The sequence below is a fragment of the Haliotis asinina genome, chromosome 3, assembly GCF_037392515.1.
Source record: "Haliotis asinina isolate JCU_RB_2024 chromosome 3, JCU_Hal_asi_v2, whole genome shotgun sequence".
NCBI lineage: Eukaryota > Metazoa > Mollusca > Gastropoda > Lepetellida > Haliotidae > Haliotis > Haliotis asinina.
The window spans coordinates 28,236,859-28,260,033 of record NC_090282.1 but is presented as its reverse complement, the minus strand read 5'-3'; the positions used below and the strand labels follow the sequence as shown (position 1 = coordinate 28,260,033).

At 40.0% G+C, this 23,175-nt stretch overlaps 1 protein-coding gene across 2 annotated transcripts in view; it reads right to left on the bottom strand.

The window, feature by feature from the left end:
• The window catches only part of LOC137276712 (gonadotropin-releasing hormone receptor-like), a 91,450-nt gene that overhangs the window by 32,559 nt on the left and 35,716 nt on the right, over positions 1-23,175 (bottom strand). For both annotated transcript variants that reach the window (XM_067808340.1, XM_067808341.1), the window contains exons 2-3: positions 19,802-20,449; positions 6,891-7,095 (exon numbers count right to left, since the gene is read on the bottom strand). In XM_067808340.1, the coding sequence (XP_067664441.1) occupies positions 6,891-7,095; positions 19,802-20,410 (814 nt within the window). In that variant the 5' untranslated portion in view covers positions 20,411-20,449. The remainder of the gene's footprint in view (positions 1-6,890; positions 7,096-19,801; positions 20,450-23,175) is intronic.

Genomic DNA, 23,175 nt, shown 5'->3' with positions numbered 1-23,175 from the left:
CATCACCTTCATGTATGATGCATATGGGTACATCAGAGCCACAGGACGTGACCTTTATACATTGCGCGATACATCTGTTTTTTCAGGACATCATCTGATGCTCCCCAATTTTCTGAAGCATTCTGAAAGTAGATATATTGCCTTTTAACCCTGTTTTTCAGTAAAGAAGCAATGTGTGTATGTGTATTCTTACACATACACACATTGCCCCTTTAGTGAAATCTGAAGGTATATGTGTAGTGTTCGACATATACCTTCACATTTGCCGTGACTCTAGCGAGCAGTTTAACATTGCGTTTTATTTTCGCATCAGCAACATTGCAGGTATTCACGGCTGACGTAAATATGAGTGAAACTGCTATATCCGTCATGAGAAATATACTAGAAAGGCAAAGTCTACTGTAGCATTCCGAATGTTCCAAGAGCACATTTTTTATAGAGCTATGAAATAGTGCTATAAGACTATATCATAAATATCCTATACTGTAAACAGTGTGGTTTCATGCTTTGTGATTGTTACTTTGGGTGAACTTTCCTCATATATTATATATATACGATCAGTATCTGAAACTCGAATGTGGCGTTTCGGTATGATTAGATATTTCTTTTTCAATACAGAAGAGCTTACAAGCACTCAAATATTTTTTTGCTAAATGTTTATCCATAATTCCGTCTCTCAACAAATTGCACGGCCCTTGACAAAACACTGGCTCAATTAGAAATAAAGAAACCTGCTAATCTTCTTAAGTTCATTTTCAAAACTTTATCTGTAATGCGATTACTGAAATCACAAAGCTGACGCCTGGGGTTGAGTTCATCATGAGAGCCAGGAAGTGATGCTCCACTTGTCCCGATATTACATCAATACCGCAGAAACTGGTACAACGGAATAGCAAAAAAGCTCATTTAAACTATGTGCAACGATACCGATACAGAGCGATGAAAGTTAGACAAATGACACATATTAATGACGTATGAACTAGAACTTTTATTCTGGAATGAGGGGTTGAGTTCTCCTTGCCTGGCTTGGGTCATCTAACATCTAACATCTATGAACATTAGTTCGCGATTACACGATTTGCTGCATGTATTTGGGGGCGTCTTAGTCTTAGTATTATGTTCTGCTCAACGTGATAGCACAGACACCTTGCACAGAATTTGTTTTCCATGAGTTTAAGGACCAGACTGCATACCGTCGGGGTTTGATTTTACACAATCAGCCAGGTCGCCCAGAGGAATCACCCAGTCTATTATTGATACTCATCTACGATAAATATTGGTGATTGCATATCTGTTCTACTGCAAATACTGGTACTCAATGGGTCTCAAGGAAAGCTTAAGATACCAGATATCTTCGTGTAATCCGCCTACAGTGGAGTCAGGATTGTATAAGCAGTATTTAACCAGCTTCATCTTTAGTTTCTTCACATGGACTCCTGAACATGTCTCTTTCCTCTTGACAGCCTGACAATTTTACGTTATCACGTATCACTCTGTGTCCGCTGGTAGTTACATATTGAAGGTTGTTACGGCTCTTGTATAATCATCTCCTTTGCAGTGGCCAGCTTGCAAGTTTCAGATGATAGTTACTTTCAAATTTGTTTCGGAGTTGACATTTCGTTACGTTCTTGTTGGCATCGAATTCAAGGAAAACATGGCTGGATAGAGTCGTATGTTGCTTTAAGACATATAACTTTCTGTAACAACGTGATAGATCGATCATTAGTTTATCGTTGAACACTAAGCTAAAATATTAATGTGATCATCAATTTGCTTATGACGGCGGTTTGTAAACAAACGAATCTAGGTAGTCGACTAGATAGTACAGTGGTCGACATAGTGAGCATCGCGATGTCTACCTAACTGGAATAAAAGGATATAACAAGTCAGCGAACCTTAACCCTCAATACCGTTTGTCGCCTCATGGGATGAGCATGGTTTGCTAAAGTCCAATGCTAACCCTGCTGGTCAGGGATGTGGTCATGGGTTGTTGGCACTGATGCCAAGTGGCGTGCGTCTTTGTCAGCTGTAAGAACCTTGTGAAGATTAATTGGTCCAGTCATGAATGCTCTCTTCTGCTGAAAATTTTCCTCGTCTCCAACAATAGCCCAGCGATTGTCAATTAAGATATAGGAACGGCACCACAGAGGGAAATTCAATATCTTCTCATCCATACATAAACGTGTAACATCGAACCAGAGGTAGAAGGAAATATGTTCCAGAATGGATTCTGTTATATTTTTTATATTAATAACATCAAAGAAAAAGGCGAAAATATAATTAATAAAGATACCATTATACAGATGTGTTTCTGATCTTGGGATTAGTAAAATTGATAAACCTTGCCATGCTTCAAGAATTCAATTACGGTAACCATCACTGAAGCGGATGGCTTAATTTCTCTGACGTTTCGCTGGAGGCGAAAATCCCATCCAATCAAACCGTGCAAACCTGAAGTTAATCCTTATTTGTCGACAAATGATAGGAAATATGTTTAATGGGACATATGAAAAAATATCCCATAATGGATACAACAAAAATGCATTCAACTTCAACGCTTTTTCGCTTAGTTCCATCAAGCATTTCCAAACTATTACAATTGACGAAAATATTTATTGCAAGTGCTGGGTTTGACGAGAGAATAGTCTGGACACAGGCTCCACGTGTCTTCTCCTGTAATGCTACCTCCGGATGAACCTAATGGTGCATAGACAAACGGATTTGAGAACTTAAAGTTGAGGGCATTATCAGCCAGAAGAAAGAGTCTTTTCTTGATAATGACTTCAACACCTACCATCTCATTACCAAAAGGTCAGTATCATTATTATAAACCACCATACTCATTACCTCATTAAACAAGCAATTATGTTAGGGTTCGAGTCTTTGACATTTTGGACAGGAAGAGACGAACATACTGTGAATAACGAAAATTGATAGCTACAAACAGCTTGTGTCTTCATATGTTTCTTCTCGGAAAACTAATAGAAAAATCAGATTAAATACGAACCACAGACATCGTTTCATTGAGCACAATGTAGTAACCTTTGTTTTCTAAATAAGGTAAGAATCAAAGGAAATAATAAACTGCTACTTTGTGGTTGAATATATCTCCTGCCCTTCTTAATGTCACAATATGATAAGGAACAAAGCGAGCAGAAAATTCCGATACCGAGTGATGATCGATTGCTCAGAAAGAGGGAGTTTATTTCTGAAGACATATTTCCTCCTACCTGATTTGATTACCCAGAATAAAGAGTGATTCAGGCCAGTCACGAGCATTTTGCAAACTATTGTTGTCAAATGATAAGAGGTAATTGGCTACCTACTTTCCATCTTACGGTTCGTCAGAAAAGGATGCAATGGCTTTGTCAGGAGGCAAACGTACAAGGTTTGCATGACATTTGGAAATGATTGCCATGCATAGTACGATGAGTCACCCATGGGACATATCGTAGGTGCAGCTGAGAGCTAAAATGGCGTTGTACATTGCGGATCCAATATGATCAACTTTATCGTGCACGCTGGTGTAATATAAGTATTGCATGGTTTTATGGGCAATTACGGGTATTGATGTTACGGATGGAAACTCAGTCTACTCTGTTACTTTAAACACTGCGCAGTTGATGCACGGACCAGGTGCTAGGTTTTAATTACCTAGCTATATAAATACCTCTATAAACAGTGATATGAAACGGTGCAGAAATAACGATGGGTAAAAAGAATGAAGAAATTTATACATCGTAGCAATATAACCGACTGAACATGGCTTTTCAGGTTGAACAAACCTTTAAACACAAAAGGTGTCCCAAAGGAAGACAGATTTCGATCTTACATGTATGCATCCATTAAACGTGGTAGGAACCTATGGTCTAGGGTTCGAACCTCTGATCATGTTTCCACGCTTATGTTTTTCAAATGAATTTGTTATCATATCACTTTTGTGTTTTCTGTCGGAATCGTGTAACAGTTCCGCTACAATACCGACTCAGTTTTAATCATTTGACTCCCCAATTGTCAGAACAAGACTAGGACATCATCTGTTCAATTGACTGCGGGACGAAATACCACATCAACTACAACCCTGTCGTTATATAATGTGAACCAAGAGTATCTCTGTAAAACATAGCTGTTCTTAGTATTCGTTTAGAAAGCTCATTCATGCGATCTGGAGTGGGATAAAACAGCCTGTCCAAATAGCTAAACGACATCCGTTAGAAATAAAACTCTTTATGTAATTTCAAGATTAGAAATTTGCCTGTCATCAAAACTTATTTCTGAAGGCATCTTTTAGATTTAAACACGAAGAATGTAATCAAGAAGACAAAATGAGATGTTCAAGTTTTTTTGTTGACTTGGAAATCTGCTTGTACAGTGTCTTGAAATCACGCGCGATCTAGATGAAGGAGAACTATTCACTTTCAATCCTGGTAACTCGAGAATATCTGCTTCTTGTTATGTATTTGCGCATGCGGCGAACGTAGAACAAGAGACATGTTAGCATTTAAAAAATGTATCCTCGGCATCATTAATGAAGGGTTTATGTTTGAAATATATACAAGTGGCTACACAAACGTATTAACAGTATGGAAAAGCACATAGTATCGATGTACACATGCTTTCCAGCCAAAAGGTCCGTGGAATATGCATGTCAACCAAGTCGCCCAAAAGTCTTAGCAGTCTCATCTGATAAGCGCATACAAATATAATTAACACTGCGTAACGTATCAGATCCCTCAACGTAGCACATCTTCAGACAGAACACTTCAATGTTAACAATGTAAGGATATCCAGGAACACGGTTCGGCGACGTTTAAGAACAGCTGGACTCCGCTGCAAGAGGCCCGCAGTTCGTCCAACACTGACACCACGTCACAGTTAGGCGCGTTTGAGATGGAGTATGTATCAACGTCAATGGTGTCCAGTGTTCTTCACAAGTGAAAGCAGAATCAGTTTGTCCTTCCATGAAGGATTTATCGCCGCAGTCGATTGCAAATTGTACATACAACTGTGGCCATGCATAACCGATTTGGCGATGGGCGGTCATGGTTCGCGGATGGATAAGTCCTACTGGACGTGCTCCACTGCATGTGGTCGACAGTAATGTTACTGGGCAGCGCTATCGGGACGGGATTCTGGCTGCTACAGCAGAACCATTGCTACCAGCTATGACTTTTGTGGTCGAACTTCAATACTGCAAAAATACAACGCTTTGCCTCAAAGGGCCAGGATTGTCATGGAATTTCTTTAGGCAACGGGGACTAGAGAGGATGGAGATGCTTGTCAGACCTCAACCCAGTTGAGCGTGCGAGCGATGAACTCGGTCGATGTGAGTGCACACGTCATCCAGCACCGGTGGATCTCTGCAGAGCTCTAGTAGAGGAATGGAATGCGATTCCGCAAGCTCTATTTATGAACCTGATAAGGATCAAGAGAAGCATCTGTGTCTTGGACGCGAGAAGAGAGTACATCCGATATTGAATGAACGAGTGCTTCATGTTTATCATTTTCATCTTGGGTGCTTGGTCAAAACAACTGATGATTCCCAGTACTGTCACGATATTACACTTTCGTAAACACATACATTATGATGACACTCTTAGCTCTATTGTTTCTGAGAACCCTTTGTTTACATGTGGTATATATCATTTGACCCTTTATAAGTGATGTCAGGTATATATCAGACTGATAGGTACATAAACGTGAGCAAATGTTTATTATTCTTAAATGTATTTCTACAAGAAGGTATATGTTAGTCACTTAGAGGTATTGGGATGTCAGACCATTTTTAACAATATTCCTCAATTGTGGAAACACCACGACCCCGAATCCAAACATTAAATGTTTGTATCTTTGAACCTTTGCCTTTGCTATTTGGACTACCTTAAATATATGTCGGATTCAGCAATTTGAGTAACGTTTCTGAATGACGCCTGGCAAATTGCTTCAGTTAACAGCACAAAGAAACAGTCTCTGCTTTCAAATTTTAAAACATATTTATTTCATAAATTCACTGAATGGAACGCAAATCTAATATCTTGCTAGGAAATTGTGTCCTACGTTTCAGAAAGTAGTAATAGAAGAGGCCCTAGAGACCTATCCTATTTCTCATCCACACAATTGTGGAATGACTAATTGGTATTGTGCAACATCAGGTCAATCTGTCGTAGTCAAAAGCGACCTAAGGTATCATTGAAACCTCTCCGGTACACCAATTAAAATGTCTCTGCTGGTACAGTAGCACTTCTAAAGACAAAAATAACGATTCTCGACAACTAAACCTTTGCTTTAAGGGCTTAAAAGTTTAGCTTAAAGGTTCAAGACGTTGACTAGTAGAACCGATTACAACAGTTCTGTTCTTGGGATGTTCTCAGATGTACGCCAAACTATGCTTGTCGTTTCAGGTTTGGTGATTAAGATTTCGTGTTAATGCACCGCGACTACGCTGACCGTTGCTGATAGTGCCAGTCACAAATACATACACATACAGAGAGAGAATATATATATATATATATATATACTCCGCCTTCATATAACTGGAAAATTGCTGACTATTGGCGCCAAGCTCAAACTCAGTCGTTCTCATTGTGTACTCGATCTACGGGACTTTCGTTTCACTTGTTTCATCCGCGGAATTGAAACAACACTGCGTATTGTAAAAAGAGCTTTATGGGTCCGATGCATCTGCGATGCAATTCCGAATATGTAAGAACACATTGATGGTCAGATTATACATGATGAAACTCTCCGAAATCCGCTAAAACCCCAATCCCGGGAGAAGTAATTTATAGAAATCAATTATTATTTTCGGTAATAGTAGAAAACTAATTTAATCCTTTAAATAATATTATTCTATTTCGTCAGGTATTCCAATAAAGCCACATCATACGCACCTGTGAATTCTTTTGACTTTCTGGATATTGTGCAGAAAATTAATCCATAAGCCGTTCCTATGGTAACAAGTGGAATGACAAACATAAGCAGTAGGGAGGCGACGGTGTACAGCTGGCTCTGCCACTCCCCAGCATACGATCCGAAAGTTACACACTGGTAAAAGTCTTCAACAAATGGTCCTCTTTTCACGTTGAATATGATGGCCTGGAACATGAAAGGAAGTGAGTTGTTAGTACCACAGAAATTAGTGACAGATGTTGGAGGTCTAAATAGATGATATTCTAGATCAACGTACACTGGTGACATGCATTCACCTGGCTAATGTTCAAATGAGCGTATGCCACAACCTGTCATCGCCGTCGTCGCCTGTATGCCGTTTTCTCAACCAATAATGCAAATATGTGATTTGTAGTTTGGGTTGTTTTGTGGTTGTTTGGATGATGTTTTGTGGGTGATTTGATTCAATCTTTGCACACTGATAATACCCGAATTCTCAGTACAGTTTTGTCCATTCATATCTACTGATAATATTGTGGCCCATTCTTGTTGCACCTACTTCAATCTTAGCATTTTCTAGTGACATTTGTGTCAAGTGATTGTTCAGTCTTCATGGCAAACAGATTTGATACCGCCTGTTCGTGCATAGGGCAATGATCACAATTTTGCAAACAATCGTGCAAAACACCTACAAATGTTTTGGTTGCACTTTGGCAAATGAAACATGATGGCTGGGTTCTCTGTAATCAGTGTTCTACAACAATTTTGATAGTTAGAACGCAAATTTAGGATTGCAGCAACTATTACGCCTGTCTACTTTCTTTTGCTCGTCAGTTTAGATTTACGCATACTAGTTATTAGAATTTAAAATATCTTAAGAGAAGGAAACAAGTTTCAAAAGCTTTTATGTGACACCTTTAATTCCTGCATTTGGCTTCCAAAGAACTTGGAAACATGATTTTGTTGATGGAAGCACCAACGAGAAAAAGATTGATTAGAAGGGTTTCTCTCGCAAATCTTGATCAAACATAAGGACACTTCAAAGGTTTATTCAGATGTTGCTGGATAACATTAACGTTATCAGGTGACCTAAACTTCAGCAGCCCTGTCTTGTAGTTTTATTTGATAGCGTGACCCGTGAAAGCCCCGGGACAGAATAGGCCCTCAGCAACCCATGCTTGCCATAAAAGGTGACTATGCTTGTCGTAAGAGGCGACTCACGGGATCGGGTGGTCAGGCTTGCAGACTTGGTTGACACATGTCATCGGTTCCCAGTTACGCAGATCGATGTTCATGCTGTTGATCACTGGATTGTCTGGTCCAGACACGATTATTTACAGACCGCCGCCATATAGCTGGAATATTGCTGAATGCGACATATCGACTTACAAAAACTGTGTAATTACATAGGGACGCCTCCTTGCAACGGAAAACTTTTAACTCCCGCCTGGTCTTTCTGGTGACAACTACTGTCGCTATTTCTTTATAAAAACCCCAGTCAAACTATTACGATGGGCATCGGGTAATTTGGGTAAAATCCGTTTCTTTATTAAAATTTTAGTGTTGTTTTTATTTCAGTGAGTTGATATGTCATTCTATCTTTCCAAATACATACCAGTTCCATATATCAGTAACATCAAATGAAAAGCACATAAGTATTAGATTAAAGTACCAATCTGTGAAAAATCAGACATATAAGATTTCTCGTCAAATTACGCCGTTTAGTTATCACAGACTTAGCTTCAAAGAGGATTTATGGAATTTTTCGGTTTTATTTCGATTAATTCAAAGTAATGTTTTTGCGAAATCATGCATCTCCAGACTTTGGTAATGTAACAGGACAGTCCTCCATCTTCTTTCAAAGTTCAAACAGACAATGAATATTTAGTTTGATGGCAACTCATCAGACAAAGATACTGTAATGCACAATTCCATTGCCATTTTACAGGAATATGCCAACTGAAGCTAAAAAAGGTTCAAGGTGAGATTCAACGTTTTATGCGAGCTCACTGAAATATCAGTGGGTCACTCAAGATGAATACTTTACACAGACACCAGAAATGGGCTTCACACATTGTACCCATGTGGGGAATCGAACGTGGGTTTTCAGCGTTACGAGCTAACGCTTTAACCACCAGACTACCCCACCTCTCCATGACTCAGTACCTGCCAGAAGTTCTCTTCACCACATCACGAGGGCGACCCTTGCATTTTAACAAAACTTTGACAAATCAGAATGTGTTATAGTGATTGCGTGAGTGATTATGGTTTTATGGCATTTTAGTAATATTCCAGCGATTTCACGGCGGAGGACACCAGGCATGGGCTTCATATTGTACCCATGTGGGGAATCCAATATGGAGCTTCGGCGTAACGAGCGAGCGCTTTAACCACTCGGCTGAGCCACCGTCCCGGAATGCGTTAAAACCGCAAAGGGTTATAAGTTTAGGTTTTTGTATGCTTGAATTCCGTTTTGATTTACAAGCAGATGTACAGGAAAAGGGTAGATCTCAGTACACACTTTATGTCCCTTGAATTGCCGCTGTCCAGGGATTGCTATATCTCGAACGATTATATGGATACTAACAGTAAATATTCACACCAATAATACCGTTGACAGCGTTTTCATATTAATCATACGAAATTTCTACTAAATACAGAAGCTATTGTACTATTCCGATTAACCTAGGTCATCAGTTTATGAATTGATCCAATCGTGAACAACATGGGTTTTGGTAGAAAAAGTGAATCTATCCCGAACGTCTGGTGGCACCTGTCAAACGAGTCACAGACAGGTCAAAACCAAGTTACAGACAGGTCAAAGGCAAGTCACAGACAGGTCAAATGCATGTCGCAGTCAGGTCAAAGTCATGTCACAGTCAGGTCAAAGGCAGACCAACCGTCCCTGTATTTTAAGATGTAGATCTTTACATATCCCTGTTAGTTTCAAGATGTGTGAAAATCACACGTCCATCACTTTGCCATTAAGTCAGAAACATTCGAGGGGGTGCTTGTAATGAACACGAACATTCCAGTATAGAAACACAACCTACAGACAAAAGTCAACAACGTCATGCTATGTGGTCGGTTTCAGTCGGTTTCAAGTGTGATATCGCTCTGAAGAACGCTACCCCCACCCCCACCCCACCCCTTCAAAACTAACTAACCAGCGCCCTGGGTGACATGCAGGGTCTAACATTTCCGTTTTATTAGTAGACCAGTACACAAAGGCGCATAATGACAGCTCCAGACTTGATCATTTCCAAACCACCGCCATATAGCTGGAATATTGTTGAGTGCAGCGTGAAACAACACTCTTTCACTCACTCTATCCACGGCAATTCCCCTCTTGGTTGCGCATCGATTCGTTTACGATGATAAATGGAGTTTCCGTTGATCAACACTATCGGATTTTTAGAATCAAACACATTGAGATATTATATTGATTTCCATCAGACAGAGCAATAACCTTGCTTGAATAAAGTGGACAGAGTTACTACCGAGATCTCCGGAGTCCAGTTACTGTGGTTCGTGTCGTGTGCTGTTTGTCAATGGTTATAATGTGTCTGAACACTTGGCCAGAAAGTGGCCTTATTTCACGGCTGCCGATACATTTGAAAACTACTGCAAATTTATCTGTCAAAAACTACCTCATGCTTGAAATACCTTGCCTTGGTTGGCCAATAAATTGGGATTTGGATGTCTGATACTATTTGGGTTCAACGTAAAGTGGTATATCTTCTGTAGTCAGCACAGATTTGCTTACACAATGTTATAACGCAGTGGCCATTTTCTGTTTTACGGAAGGCGTAAAATCCCTTCACAATTACGACGTTGGAGTTATGACATACATTTCACCGTATTGGAATGCTCTATTGTGAGTCTTCAAAATGCAGTTTCTTCGGAGCATACATAATCCTGCTCCTTGTTTATTCATCCTGTCATCCATATAGCCAAATTGCTCCAATTTCCCGCTGTTATAGGAACCCATCTCAACACCCAATCCAAATCAACATTCTGTCGTTGGCACAACCGCCACTGGTCATAATGAACAAATTTCACTCGGTTTCACTTCCCAACACAAATTTGCATACACGGCCGAACTTCTACTTTCTTCAACCCAAGCCTGTATTCTTTCTACCGCTGACCTGTGAACTAGACCAGGAAAATCGAATACCCATCCCACAGGAGCCGTGGTGTCTCAGTCCGCTAAATATCTGTTCCAACTCTTATTCCATATAGCCAGCGCTCCTGATCACGTTACATTGCGTCTCTAACACTTCCATATTTCAACTTTTTATCGTAGATGCTGCCCCTCCCCAGCCTGCATTCTTTCTCTTACACTGTCCAAGATCATTCTGTCTATCCCTAACGCTCCAAAACGTACTCTTTTCTACGTTTCCCTACACAAACCTGCATTCATTCTCTATCACGGTCGCAGTCCCACATTCTATCAAACACGTGTAAAAGTCTTTTATGAGTGTAAATTCAAAAGACGTCCTAGCATGTATCTAACACTTGTATAAATATATATGTTGTCAAATGCCTTAAATCCGCAGTGCTTTTACTAGCTATAGACGCCACATCTCTACATTCGTGCGGATCTGCCCGCCAGGCAGATGAGTTCACAGCCAATCTAGGTTTAGTATCAGTGCACAACAGCAGCACCACCAAGCACTCAGTTATGCTTGTATTTAGGACATACCAGTGAGAACTGTTGGTTGTTTTATTCTTTTGATGCATAACTACTTGAGGTTTTTACTTAATCCCTGCTGACGTACACACATGTCTGCTATTGTACTTCGCTCTTGCTTGTAAGAACTTATACCGAAACATTACACCATACTATGATAAATACGTTGTCACCTAAGTATATATCTATCTCAGTTACAAGTTAGGAAACTTACTGTCACTACTGTATTAAATGGGACCCTATGTCGACTCGTTATAAATAATATCGTTGCTTATTTCAATCCAGGTTTACGCTGTATATATATTAATGTGAAAAGAGTAATGATCGTAAGCTTTGTTAAGACAACCACAGCAGTAGCCTCCTGCTCTTCCAGCACATTCTATTCATCTTTGCTCTTCTTGACAGCTCTCTGTTCGTCTTCGCACCTCCTTTCAACAACTGACCATGTCGACTTTAACTAGATCTCACACTCAAGGGAGCCCAACCACAATGTATAATAAATGTTCCCGGTCTCGGCTCATGCCTAAAATTCCCTGATTACATCGTGTCTGCACACTCCACCAAAATATTATTCTAAACGACAATTTCACACCTGCTAGATTCAATTACTTTCAAAGTTGATCTTTCTCTGCTCTAGTGAAACAAACTACTTTCATTCAGTAAAGCTGACAGTTATTCGATATGCAAGTAATTGTAATTTCTACCTTCATTACGAAGGTGACATGTGACTTAAACAGACTAATCCATCACTACGTTTTGCCATAACAGTCGAAACGTTTACATTGAATGAGTCTCTGTCATTTGTGTGCACGGTTTTCTAAAATGTGTCTTGGTATGAAATTGACCTCATAGGTCATAATTACAATCTCATTACAACAGGGCTTCAGGAAGGTAGTACACGTTTCCGTCCCTTCATGCTGTCATCCCAAATAAAGCCAGCATGTAAAATAAATGACAGACTCACGAGAACAAATGTAGTCTAAAACTGTTTATGATTAAAAAGATCTGAAAAACGGATCATTATGCAAGTCATGTTCCTACTCGAACATTGAGAGCAACACGTCTAAAATACACCAACCTTGTAAAGTAGCAATTAAGGATACTGTGTCATAAGTACAATGTATACAATTTATTACGATGTAATTTCGCGTTAAGATCCGATGCTTTGAGAATGTGCAACCAACCTGTTTATTGCAGTGATGAATGAAGTTGGGAAATACGCCTTGGGAAATACTCCTTTTTGGAGATGCCACATTGAACAGAATAATGCCTATTGATCAGGAATCCTGGATGTCCAAAGCTATTGCACATTTTCACTTCTAAAATATTTACCGGATGTTTTTCCGTTAAACAATTGACTGGGGTTTGCATGTAGAATATCATATATGACTTTCGAAGAAACGTGCTATCATCGTTTGGGGAATTCTTTCACAAAAACATGCTCGTGGAAAGTCGGAATCGTACAAATGACTTTGCTCTTGCTAAAGGTATTTTTATTTTTGTAGAACATATCCAGTAACTCCCGCTGGGATATTACTGGAACATTGCTAAAAGCGGCGTAAAACATACTCACACGCACATTACTGTCGTTATGGGTCGCAATGTTTGCACTGTTAGGAGTAGTTCTACGCTCCGATAGTATATATTGAGGGTTGCCTCGGATATTAGTGGTAGAAATATGGAAGGTTCCTACTTATTGTTACCCTGCCTGGCGCTCAGCATTAGATGGACAAACAAAGATGGGTCAACTTCCACTCAGAAGACACAACACACAAACGCGCGTTATCCTATCGGCAATCACACAACTGTTTTTTTTTTCTTGCCACAAGAGACAGACTACTGACAGACTCAACTGTTGTCATGGATAGCATGGAAGGTGTTCTATACGAATCATGCAATGGCTCATGTAATATTAAAGCTGAGTATTAAACCACACCATTACTCTGATCTATTTAAGCCTCATCAACACATATGGATTAGTTTCTGACAATGAGAAGCATAAGCCGCGGCCATGTGTATTCATAACATATAGCATCAGCAACATTAATCGGAAGGCAGTTTAATGGATTAAAACTTAGAGCTTCCTTAATGAGAAGGTTTATCGACCACACACTGCAGATGATAAGCAGTGATCTTCGGGAGATGCTGATTCAAGATACCCATTTGCTTTGATGTAAGAGCATCAATGTGCCATACTATGACTTAAGTCAAATTTACCACGCCTGCAACGGAACTTGTAGATAGTTTATTTTCACCTAATGGCCACAGAGGCGCATAAAGATTGCGTTTGGTACAAGATTACGGACTGAGCAAAGTTTTTGATCCCGTTAATGAAGGAATCGATAAAGATCTTAACCATATGCTAAAAATATGATTTAAACCGAAAAATAGATCGTATTACACTTTTTGTATGTTTTACATGATGCGGAATTGATGCTGCCTAACTTGCGATACATGTATTGAAGAGATGGTAAATGTTAATGCATTAATTGAATTCAGCTCAAACACCCGTTCACTTTCCAGTCCTTAGTTTCATATAAGAACATGTGATAAATGGAATAACATAAACAATGAAAGTGGCCGCTTAGTGACCATCATAGAAGCCCTGAAGATCCAGGTCACAGTTGGTCTTCGGCAACCCATGCGTGTAAGAAGCGACTAGCAGGATCGGGTGGTCTGGCTGGTGTAGACTCGAATGTTTGCACACAGGCGTGATATAACTGGCCGTAAACGAGAAAGGAAACAAACATAATTGTCGGTACAATGAGATCGACAATGGCCATCCTAGTCATCCGCCCTGTGGTTCGTCCGTCTAGAGGTCACTACCGTCATCGATATACTTGTCTGAAAGTCAGCAGTATATATATTGGCCATCATCATGGTCATAACAACAGTGTGTATATTAGCGAACTATCGATATTGTCAATTACTCAGCTGGAAAAGCACAGACATAATAAGCATAACTGCATACAAGTGGGGTAGCCCGATGGTTAAGGCGTTCGCTCATTGCGCGGAAGACCAGGGTTCGATTCCCAACATGGGTACAATCCAATTTCTTGTGTCCTCAGCAATGATATTGCTGGAATGTTGCTAAACGCACCCACCCACAAGTCTGTCAAGTAGCTCCATAACTCATCCAGCGTTTGACATGATACGTGAAAATCTGTGAGAATGTACCAACGTCAATATACTGAGATGTCTTTCCTTCGAAATGACATTTAGAAGTGACTGATGTGACAAAACCAAAGATACAACTATGTCTCCTGGTCGTACGGCGGGCTACCATTTGACGTGCTCTTGACAAAGTATGTGATTGTTTTTTGTAGCTTTAGATTTATCGTTCGCGCTTCTGCGAGTGTAGCCTACATGAGCGCCACATTATGACAAGTTACCCCCTTGGGCTGAGGAGGATCTCGGGCCGACTTGATGTCGCGAACAATGCGGAATAGATTGACAGGGCCTATACTTCAGTCTGCAAACACGCAACGAAACAGCCATTTCAAATCCAATAAAACTACCATTGCACTGATGTGAAAAGTTTACATCGTATAACCAGTGAATGTATCAACATCAATGTTACATTTACGAGTCTATTTATGGTTACAACGTCAACTGGATACCATATAGGAATAGATGACTGTACATCATGTAGTTCTAACGTTGAGGACCCGTGAAAGTCAGGGGTAGAATAGGCCCTCAGCAACACATGCTTGCCATGGAGGCGACTATGCTTGTCGTACGAGGCGACTAACGGGATCGGGTGGACAGACTCGCTGACTTGGTTGACACGTCATCGGTTCCCAAATGCTCAGATCGATCATGTTGTTGATCACTGGATTGTCTGATCCAGACTCGATTATGTACAGACCGCCGCCATATAGCTGGGATGTTGCTGAGTGTGGCGTAAAACAAAATTCACTCTTTCGCCCACTCTAAGTTTGGGACACAGTCTCATCGAATCCTAATCACTGTAGATTAACAAACACCATTAAAAGTAATATTCTTATGACCGGATTGAAGTCGGTGGTCTAGAATATCAACTGCCTGACTTCCATTTTTGTGGAAGTGGCTGAGTGGGTTAAACGGCTGACTATGCGTGCTGGCGATTAGCTGGCTGGTTGGAGAGTGTGGGTTCGAATCCCAGACAGGACTCAACCCAAAGTACTAGAATCTGCCCTGAGAGAGAGTGATTCCAAATGTAACTGTTACATGTTTCGCATTTGAAGACGTTCTAAATGGCATTTTGTCTTCATGGTTTGATTGTCTCAAATCTCATCGGGCATGCATCAGATCTTCACGGTGTAGGATCTCTATCGAACAAAGCTTTGATTTAGGATATTCCAGTTGTTCTTGCCATGAAGAAAACGGTGATACCAAGTGTTGTTATGCATAATATAAATAACATCCACGTTTTCCAAAAACAAGTACTGACACTGAATGTTATCTGCTGCGTACTGTGATACAAATGCGTTATCTTTGTTCTTTTTTGAGGAAGAAAGAGTAAGCAGACACCGACTAGCAATAGCTACTCAAAGATACCTCAAGGTCAAGGTCACCGATGGTTACTAAAACTACTACACGTGTCTGAAAAAGGCGGAATGGAATGTCTTCATAGAATGCGACGTCAAATCAACTACACTGGCACTTTAAATTAACTATTGCAAATGGCATATACCATGGCTCAATGTGGGCTGATGCAAACAGATCATCGTGCAAATTTAAGTCTAGAAACATCTTTGAAAAACATAAATACCATAAATATCTGTCATTCTTGATGTGGTCGTTTCCTCATCAGGGCTTCGAGTTGCATCCAAAAAGACTGCAGCTAGAGACCTTAATACTTTATCTTGAACAAAATTAGATTTTAATTAACCATACGGCGAAAATGAAACTTTTCCTTGCATCGGTTTGATACCGTTTTGTGGTGTTTCAAAATGTAATCGAAGAACCTGTAAAAACATTGCTTACTTTAATGGCAGTCGTGAAAATGCGCATTTAATGAGATTTCTAACAAGAAGTGATTTCTTTAATTCACGAAGTCATCTCACCTTGACAGGACTTCTTAAGAACATCCTCATATTAAAATTAAAATTAGACGTTTTCACGTCAGTATATACTAACTGATGAAAAAGAGTCATATCATTTACATTTTTCTTGAGATTTTTGCTTCATATTGACGATGTGCTGATTAACATGATAAAGTCAAAGATGAATATGTGTAGTGGCTATTATTTGTTTCAGAAAGAAATTCGCGCCATCTATATTTAATGAGACACATGCCACTATCTGGGATTATTTGTAGCAAAGAAGTACTATTAAACCTTCTGTATCAATGAGACAAGGCATTCCGCATATCCTTGGGTACTTCCTTATCACGTGTGACAGATATAGATCTAATTTCAACGGTCATGGTAATCTTTATGTACATTAAGCCAATGCATTAAGGCAGCGGTTTCCTCCTCCTCCCCCACCCCACCCCCACCCCACCCCCACCCCACCGGGATACGATTACATGCATCAACCAAGTCGGTGTGCCTCACCAGTCGATCCCGTCAGTCGCCTCTTACGACAGGTATTGGTTACTGAACACCCGGATCCTCCCTGTGGGTGTTCACAGTTGAACATCGCAGTTTATCAACGTTCTGGTAAACTGTTGTGCTACCAGTCAATTACAGTTGCGTGATATATTTAAAGTTACGTTCACAATTTGGGAATAGATTCAAGCATATGTCACAGAGGAAATGAGCAAGTCGTCTCAACACTGTTAGAATACATATGGCCCTGGAATACCATTTGTCCAGACACATTCATCATATATGGTTCAGGAGCCAAAAGCACTGAATAGGTTTTAACTACACTTATGCCCTGCATCATGCAATAAAGCTCCTGCATCCGCATTTGGGTCATGAAAGTAGACCCCGAAATACCCTATTCATCAAGTCTGGCGTCCTGTAATGCAGTGCCAGGTTCTCGGCGGTGGGGAATCCAATGTATAATATGGAATTCATTTTGTCTCTAATGAATTACATTGTTGGATATAACTACACTTATCATGCTATTCTTCCAGCCTCCTATCCAATTTTGGGGCTGTTGTTAAACCATTTGGGAATTTAAAAGGAAGCAAGCATTAGCAATTACTGTAAATTCAGATGACAGCAAAAATAAAATCGTGGCGCCCTGGATTTTGAGGACGATCACATGTTCGCTGTAAATGGTTTCCCTTTGCGAAAGGGACACATACAAAATTCCGTTAGATGTATATGTAAACTATTCCGACATTTACCTCTCTTTGACAGAAACTTTATAAACCATAAACAATTCAGTGGAGGAATGGGAACGAATTTGGAATGATAATTCTGATACAAAAATGACACAAGAGTACGAGATACCAATGGATGAGACAATACAAAAGGAGTGAAAATGATACCTTTGGCCATTACACCATAAACACGCGACACTATGTATTAACCCAAAAATTAACAAATTAACCCGTCAAATCTGATGTTCTCGGGCGTAGTTCTTGGGATCTGATACCTTTGACTGACAAGTGAGATGCAATAATTTTCCAATCTGTAGAATATGGACTCTGGGGAATAATTTGGGATGTTTAGAAAAACACATAGATTTTAGATATGTACGCAAACTGAAGCTAAGGAAGATTTCGTCATTATCTCGTACCAAGATCCGAGCATTGCTGGTTTGTGTGAACTTCAGGCATGAACTAAAGTCTTGTTTGTAGAAACTAGAAATGCCTGCCACAAATAGTCTCTTTCTGCCAAAGGACGAGTAACATTCATTTAAACATTTACCAACCGTATCTGTAATGTAAAATAGTTGCAATGCCAGAAGTGTCGAAACTACAAATGTCCTCATCAAGTTTAAGCATACGTGTTGGCTTCCAGAGAGACGAATGCCACCAGCGCAGCGGGGAAAAAGCACAAACAAGATGTTTCTGGCGTGTTATTGGCAGCGAAAACCTACAACAGAGACGGGTAATTTCGCGGTTAGAAAATGTGATTGAGTCTCAGGGAACCGTGCCTTCGGCGCACTAGGGTTTGATGTTCCTGTTTATCCGAGTAAGTTGTCACATGCGCGTGCAAAATATTCCTCAAGGTGACCTAGTCCCAAACTGCCTTCAGACAGCTATTATATACTGTTGAGAACGGTTTACATGAACGAAATGTAGTGATTAGGCAACACTTTTAAGACCAGATGTGTTGATAAAATGAAGCATCCCTTGCCGTGCCTTGTCGTTGCACTGATAATATAACAGGAAACATTGTTACCCTGTTTACTGCTAGCTTTTAGTGCCGTCGTTGTTATTAGATAACATGTTTACGTTGATAAAAGCGGCACTGACGTACTTTCTGCAGACAATGCAAAACTGGTTTATTTTTTTTTGTATACATGACGCAGAAAACTGGACGTGACATGACTACATCTGGGTCAATGTTTTTATTGTTTTATAAACTTTACTTTCTAATACAAAACAACATGTCGTCATAAGACAATATACCCGTATGTATTAATGGTTTAAACGATGAAAGTACAAGTTGGTTTCAGTCAACTGCAACATTATATTCAAGAGCCATATAAAGGTATTGTTGAGTAACTGAACACAATATAATGTTGATTGTAGTTTCACTCGAGATGTCATGACTGAGTGACCAGGTGTCTGTTTGTATGGTATGCAGAGACAGAATGGATGTAAATAAGTCTCGATTTTATTGTCACTTTATATAATGTCCTTCCTTCTTCAACGCTCTATATTGTTATATATACTTATTTGGTTACTGTGTTGATGTAGCGAGAGATCGACAGACATCCGTGCAAACGGTCGGTAATTGCACATATTCACTGCATATTTTCATGTTTGAAATATTAAGAACATGTTCTTTAAAACACATTTGTAATGAATTATGAATGAAAATGGATACAGCTCAAGTTGGGTAAACGGAGACAAGCTGGGTTGTTTTGACCGAAATTCGAATGGGGGTATGTATTGGAGTAGTGAAGACATTCACATGGTCAACAAACATGCTCTCGTATATACATACAGTCACAAAACAAGAAACCACACAAACACGCACACAAAGCAGAGGAATATTTAGAGTTTGATGCATATGCTGGAACATTTGTGCACGTCTGCTCTTGCAAAAAAATATAACAGTGAAAATATCCGTGGGTGTAATAACATTCCGTCGTTCAATATACTCTTACCTGAGGCACGCTGAACAAGGCACTGAACATCCATGCCAGAAGAATCATTACCCTTACTCTGACGGTAGCCCCGTTCCTTCTCATGGGATCCAGGATGGCCACACACCTATCAAGACCTATGGCAACAGTTATGTAGGTGGAGAGGTAGAGTCCAAACACCTGCATGTATTTAACAAATTTGCACATCACATTGCCAGCGTACCATTGCACGGTTGCTGCCCAAACAGCCTCCCCAGCTATACAGAAGAACGTCACAAATAAATCCGCAATCGCAAGGTTCACGATTAATGTGTTAATTGTTGATTTTCGTCGTCTCATTCGGTACATCTGAATCAACGTGGCCACATTTCCGACGAGGGACATGACAAACATGGCCCCAAAAACAATTGTCTTTGTCATGCTAACATCGTCAAATGTTGGTGGCGTTCCCACCGTTGTCATGATGAGTTGGGTAATGTTGTCACTTCCGGGATCTGTACTTCCGTTGTCTCGTAGTACTCGGGTCGTCATGGCGGCCATGTTGACTTCGTGCTGGAGCAGATATAAATATGACGCGTTCACGCCGTCCATCGCCTCATCGTTGTCTGCGGAAGCGGGGTCCTCGCTCATACTTACATTGGGGTTATCTCCCCCTTGATCTCAGGACACCTGAAGAAGAAATAAAGTTTTACTATAATGAAAGCAATCAGCATGTATTAGGAAAGAAGAAATTATCGCGGGATACAGTTAGGGCTAGGGGAATTCTTACATAGTTGCTGCAAGGTAAAGTGAGATGAACTGGGTTTTTAGTCTCGTCACCAGCCGCGACCATAGATGTGAATGTATGGTTGTTGGTACTTGAGTAAAATACACCGAATGTTAATTGACCAAATTCCCTGATACTCCAGTTTGCACAGATAACAGTCAGAAACATGACTAAACGTGGTAATGCAGTTAGGACCCAGTCTTAAATCGCAACATCTTGCGCCTGCTCGTTGGTAAGCTCTGAATTTGTTCAGAACCAAACAGTCCTTGTTTGCCACCATAGTACCGAGATTCAAGGTAGGAACACGTAAAATCTTTGGGATCGATCATACACCCCCACTGCCTCTGTGATAGGACACACGTTATAAGATGGTCCTAGCAACTGGTAGTTACAAAATGTTTCTCAACAGATTTATCAGCTCTACTTATCATGAATAACGTATACCAATGTGACGGAGCTATATTTACATTACGCAGAGGAAGTGCGCTCAGTCTTGCAATATCATCAAGGGCCAGTGGTAATATTCTCATCACAGAAATCTAGGTTATATGTAACCAAGAATCCTTTGAATCAGAGCGTATTCAGTCCAAAGCATGATTAAAGGCAATGTAGGTTAATCTTTGAAACAGCTGTTCCCCAAGTGTCAGAGTAAAACAAACGGTGAATAAAGTACCACGTTTGATTGAAGGGACCAGAACTGACGAAGAATCCCTGTTTGAAATCTATTCAGACACTAATGACCGTTGAAGTAAACATACCATGTGATCGATATTCTTAACAAACACTTCAATGAACCATTGAAGGAGCACAGAAATATGTCTTTGAAAGGTTGCGTTTAGTGACCCAGTCCGTCGTTCTCAGCGTGGCAAATGTACGAATCTCCATGAGAACCCATTTGGAAATAAGACCCATTTGAGTGAAACATAACACTCATTAGTCAGGACGCTGAAAAAACTTCCAACAATGTGTAAATTATCCAACAAGAGTTCGTTGTATGTTTCATCCATGGGGAAACACAGAAATAAAACGGCGGACGGGGTTTGTACTAATAGTTGATCGATGGTGTTTCTTGCTCACGTAATGCTATTTATCGTCTTGATATACGGCGATAAAGTAGCCCTCAAACTTCAAACGCTTTGGCACTCGAACACCATAGACTTCACCGATGGCATTTTGCTTCAGGGGAGTGGGACTATCTTCGACAATCACTACCGACCTCAACGATCAAGACAGCCTTAACAAGGCACCTACTTCTTGTGATTTATCAGTTTTACTTCCCACCCAAAAGATCAAAATACGGTAAGGAAAACAGAAATCAATAACCGATCAATTAAGCCAGACTAAAAATGATAAACGACAGGCTGCTAATACCATGCCTTGTAAATCTGCATGAAAACCTGATGTAAATTCTACACAGGAGTCCTGTTGACAATGCATCGACATGCTACTTGCAAAAAATTACTAAATGTATAAAAATGATCCTTGACTGTTTGAGATTTCCTGGCACGTTTGCATAAAATCGACGAACGTTAATAGTAAAAGGTTTTTATCACATCAGCCGAAGAAAGTGGTTACCATCGCAAGATAGGCGGATAAAAACTTAAGGAAACGTTGATTGTTTCCCTATAACGGAAATCAATACAGTTATGCAGACTGACGTAATCATCTACATCGACATCATAGCTACGGGTCCCATACAGGTTTCCAGTTCAAAGACAAAACGTTTAAATTAAATAAAGGACGTTGATACAGTTGATGCTATTTTCGAGTGCCTGAAAAAATTAATTGCAAACTTGCTTAGATTTAGTAACAAAATGCGTACCGATGACGCACATGTACACTTTTGTTAGTTTTCCGATTTTTATGGGTTTTTTATTTGAGAGAGATTTGAGAGTCTGTGGTTTCAACTTTTGTATTGTCTGGTGGGAGATAAAAAGCATGATCCTTGATAACATCTTCATTACAAATCTTTGGGAAACTTTTACCATATATCCACAGTACTCCACAGTAAGACAAGCGGTGTCTTGTTCAGCGTGTGTTCAGTGGTGTCACTAACATACTTGCATTCACAGGGATTTATAAATTATGTGTATTTTTCATGAATATAAAATTTGTTTCAGTGACGATATGGCTGAAATATTGCCGATGTGACTTTAAATCGTAACTCAGTCACTCAGTGACACAGTGTAGAAATATACTAGGGGTAGCGTTACATTGACATAAATCATGTTCTTGGCATGTGCACAAGGTGACTACTCAATGCTTTCATCACCGGAATATAAACTAATGGAGCAGCCCCATAACGTCATGTACAGTTTCCACATTGCGTGATTCAGAACTGGTAACTGTGGACAAATGGTACAATGAAGACTTTACGATGGAACCTAATGACTGTATGCACATGGTGAAGCATCTAATACATGGCACCAACACAATTAACGCCTTCGATGTGCACATGGTGTACGTTTCGTGTAAAGGACCATATGGATCACTGTGTCTGCCGAAGACCATGCCATAGTTTTCAACTTGGAACCAAGTTGATCTCTGAATTGTTTCATTAGTAAAGAAAAAGACACGGACAAAATGAAAGGTGTAGCGCACGGTTACAGCTCTGATTTTAGCTCCAGGC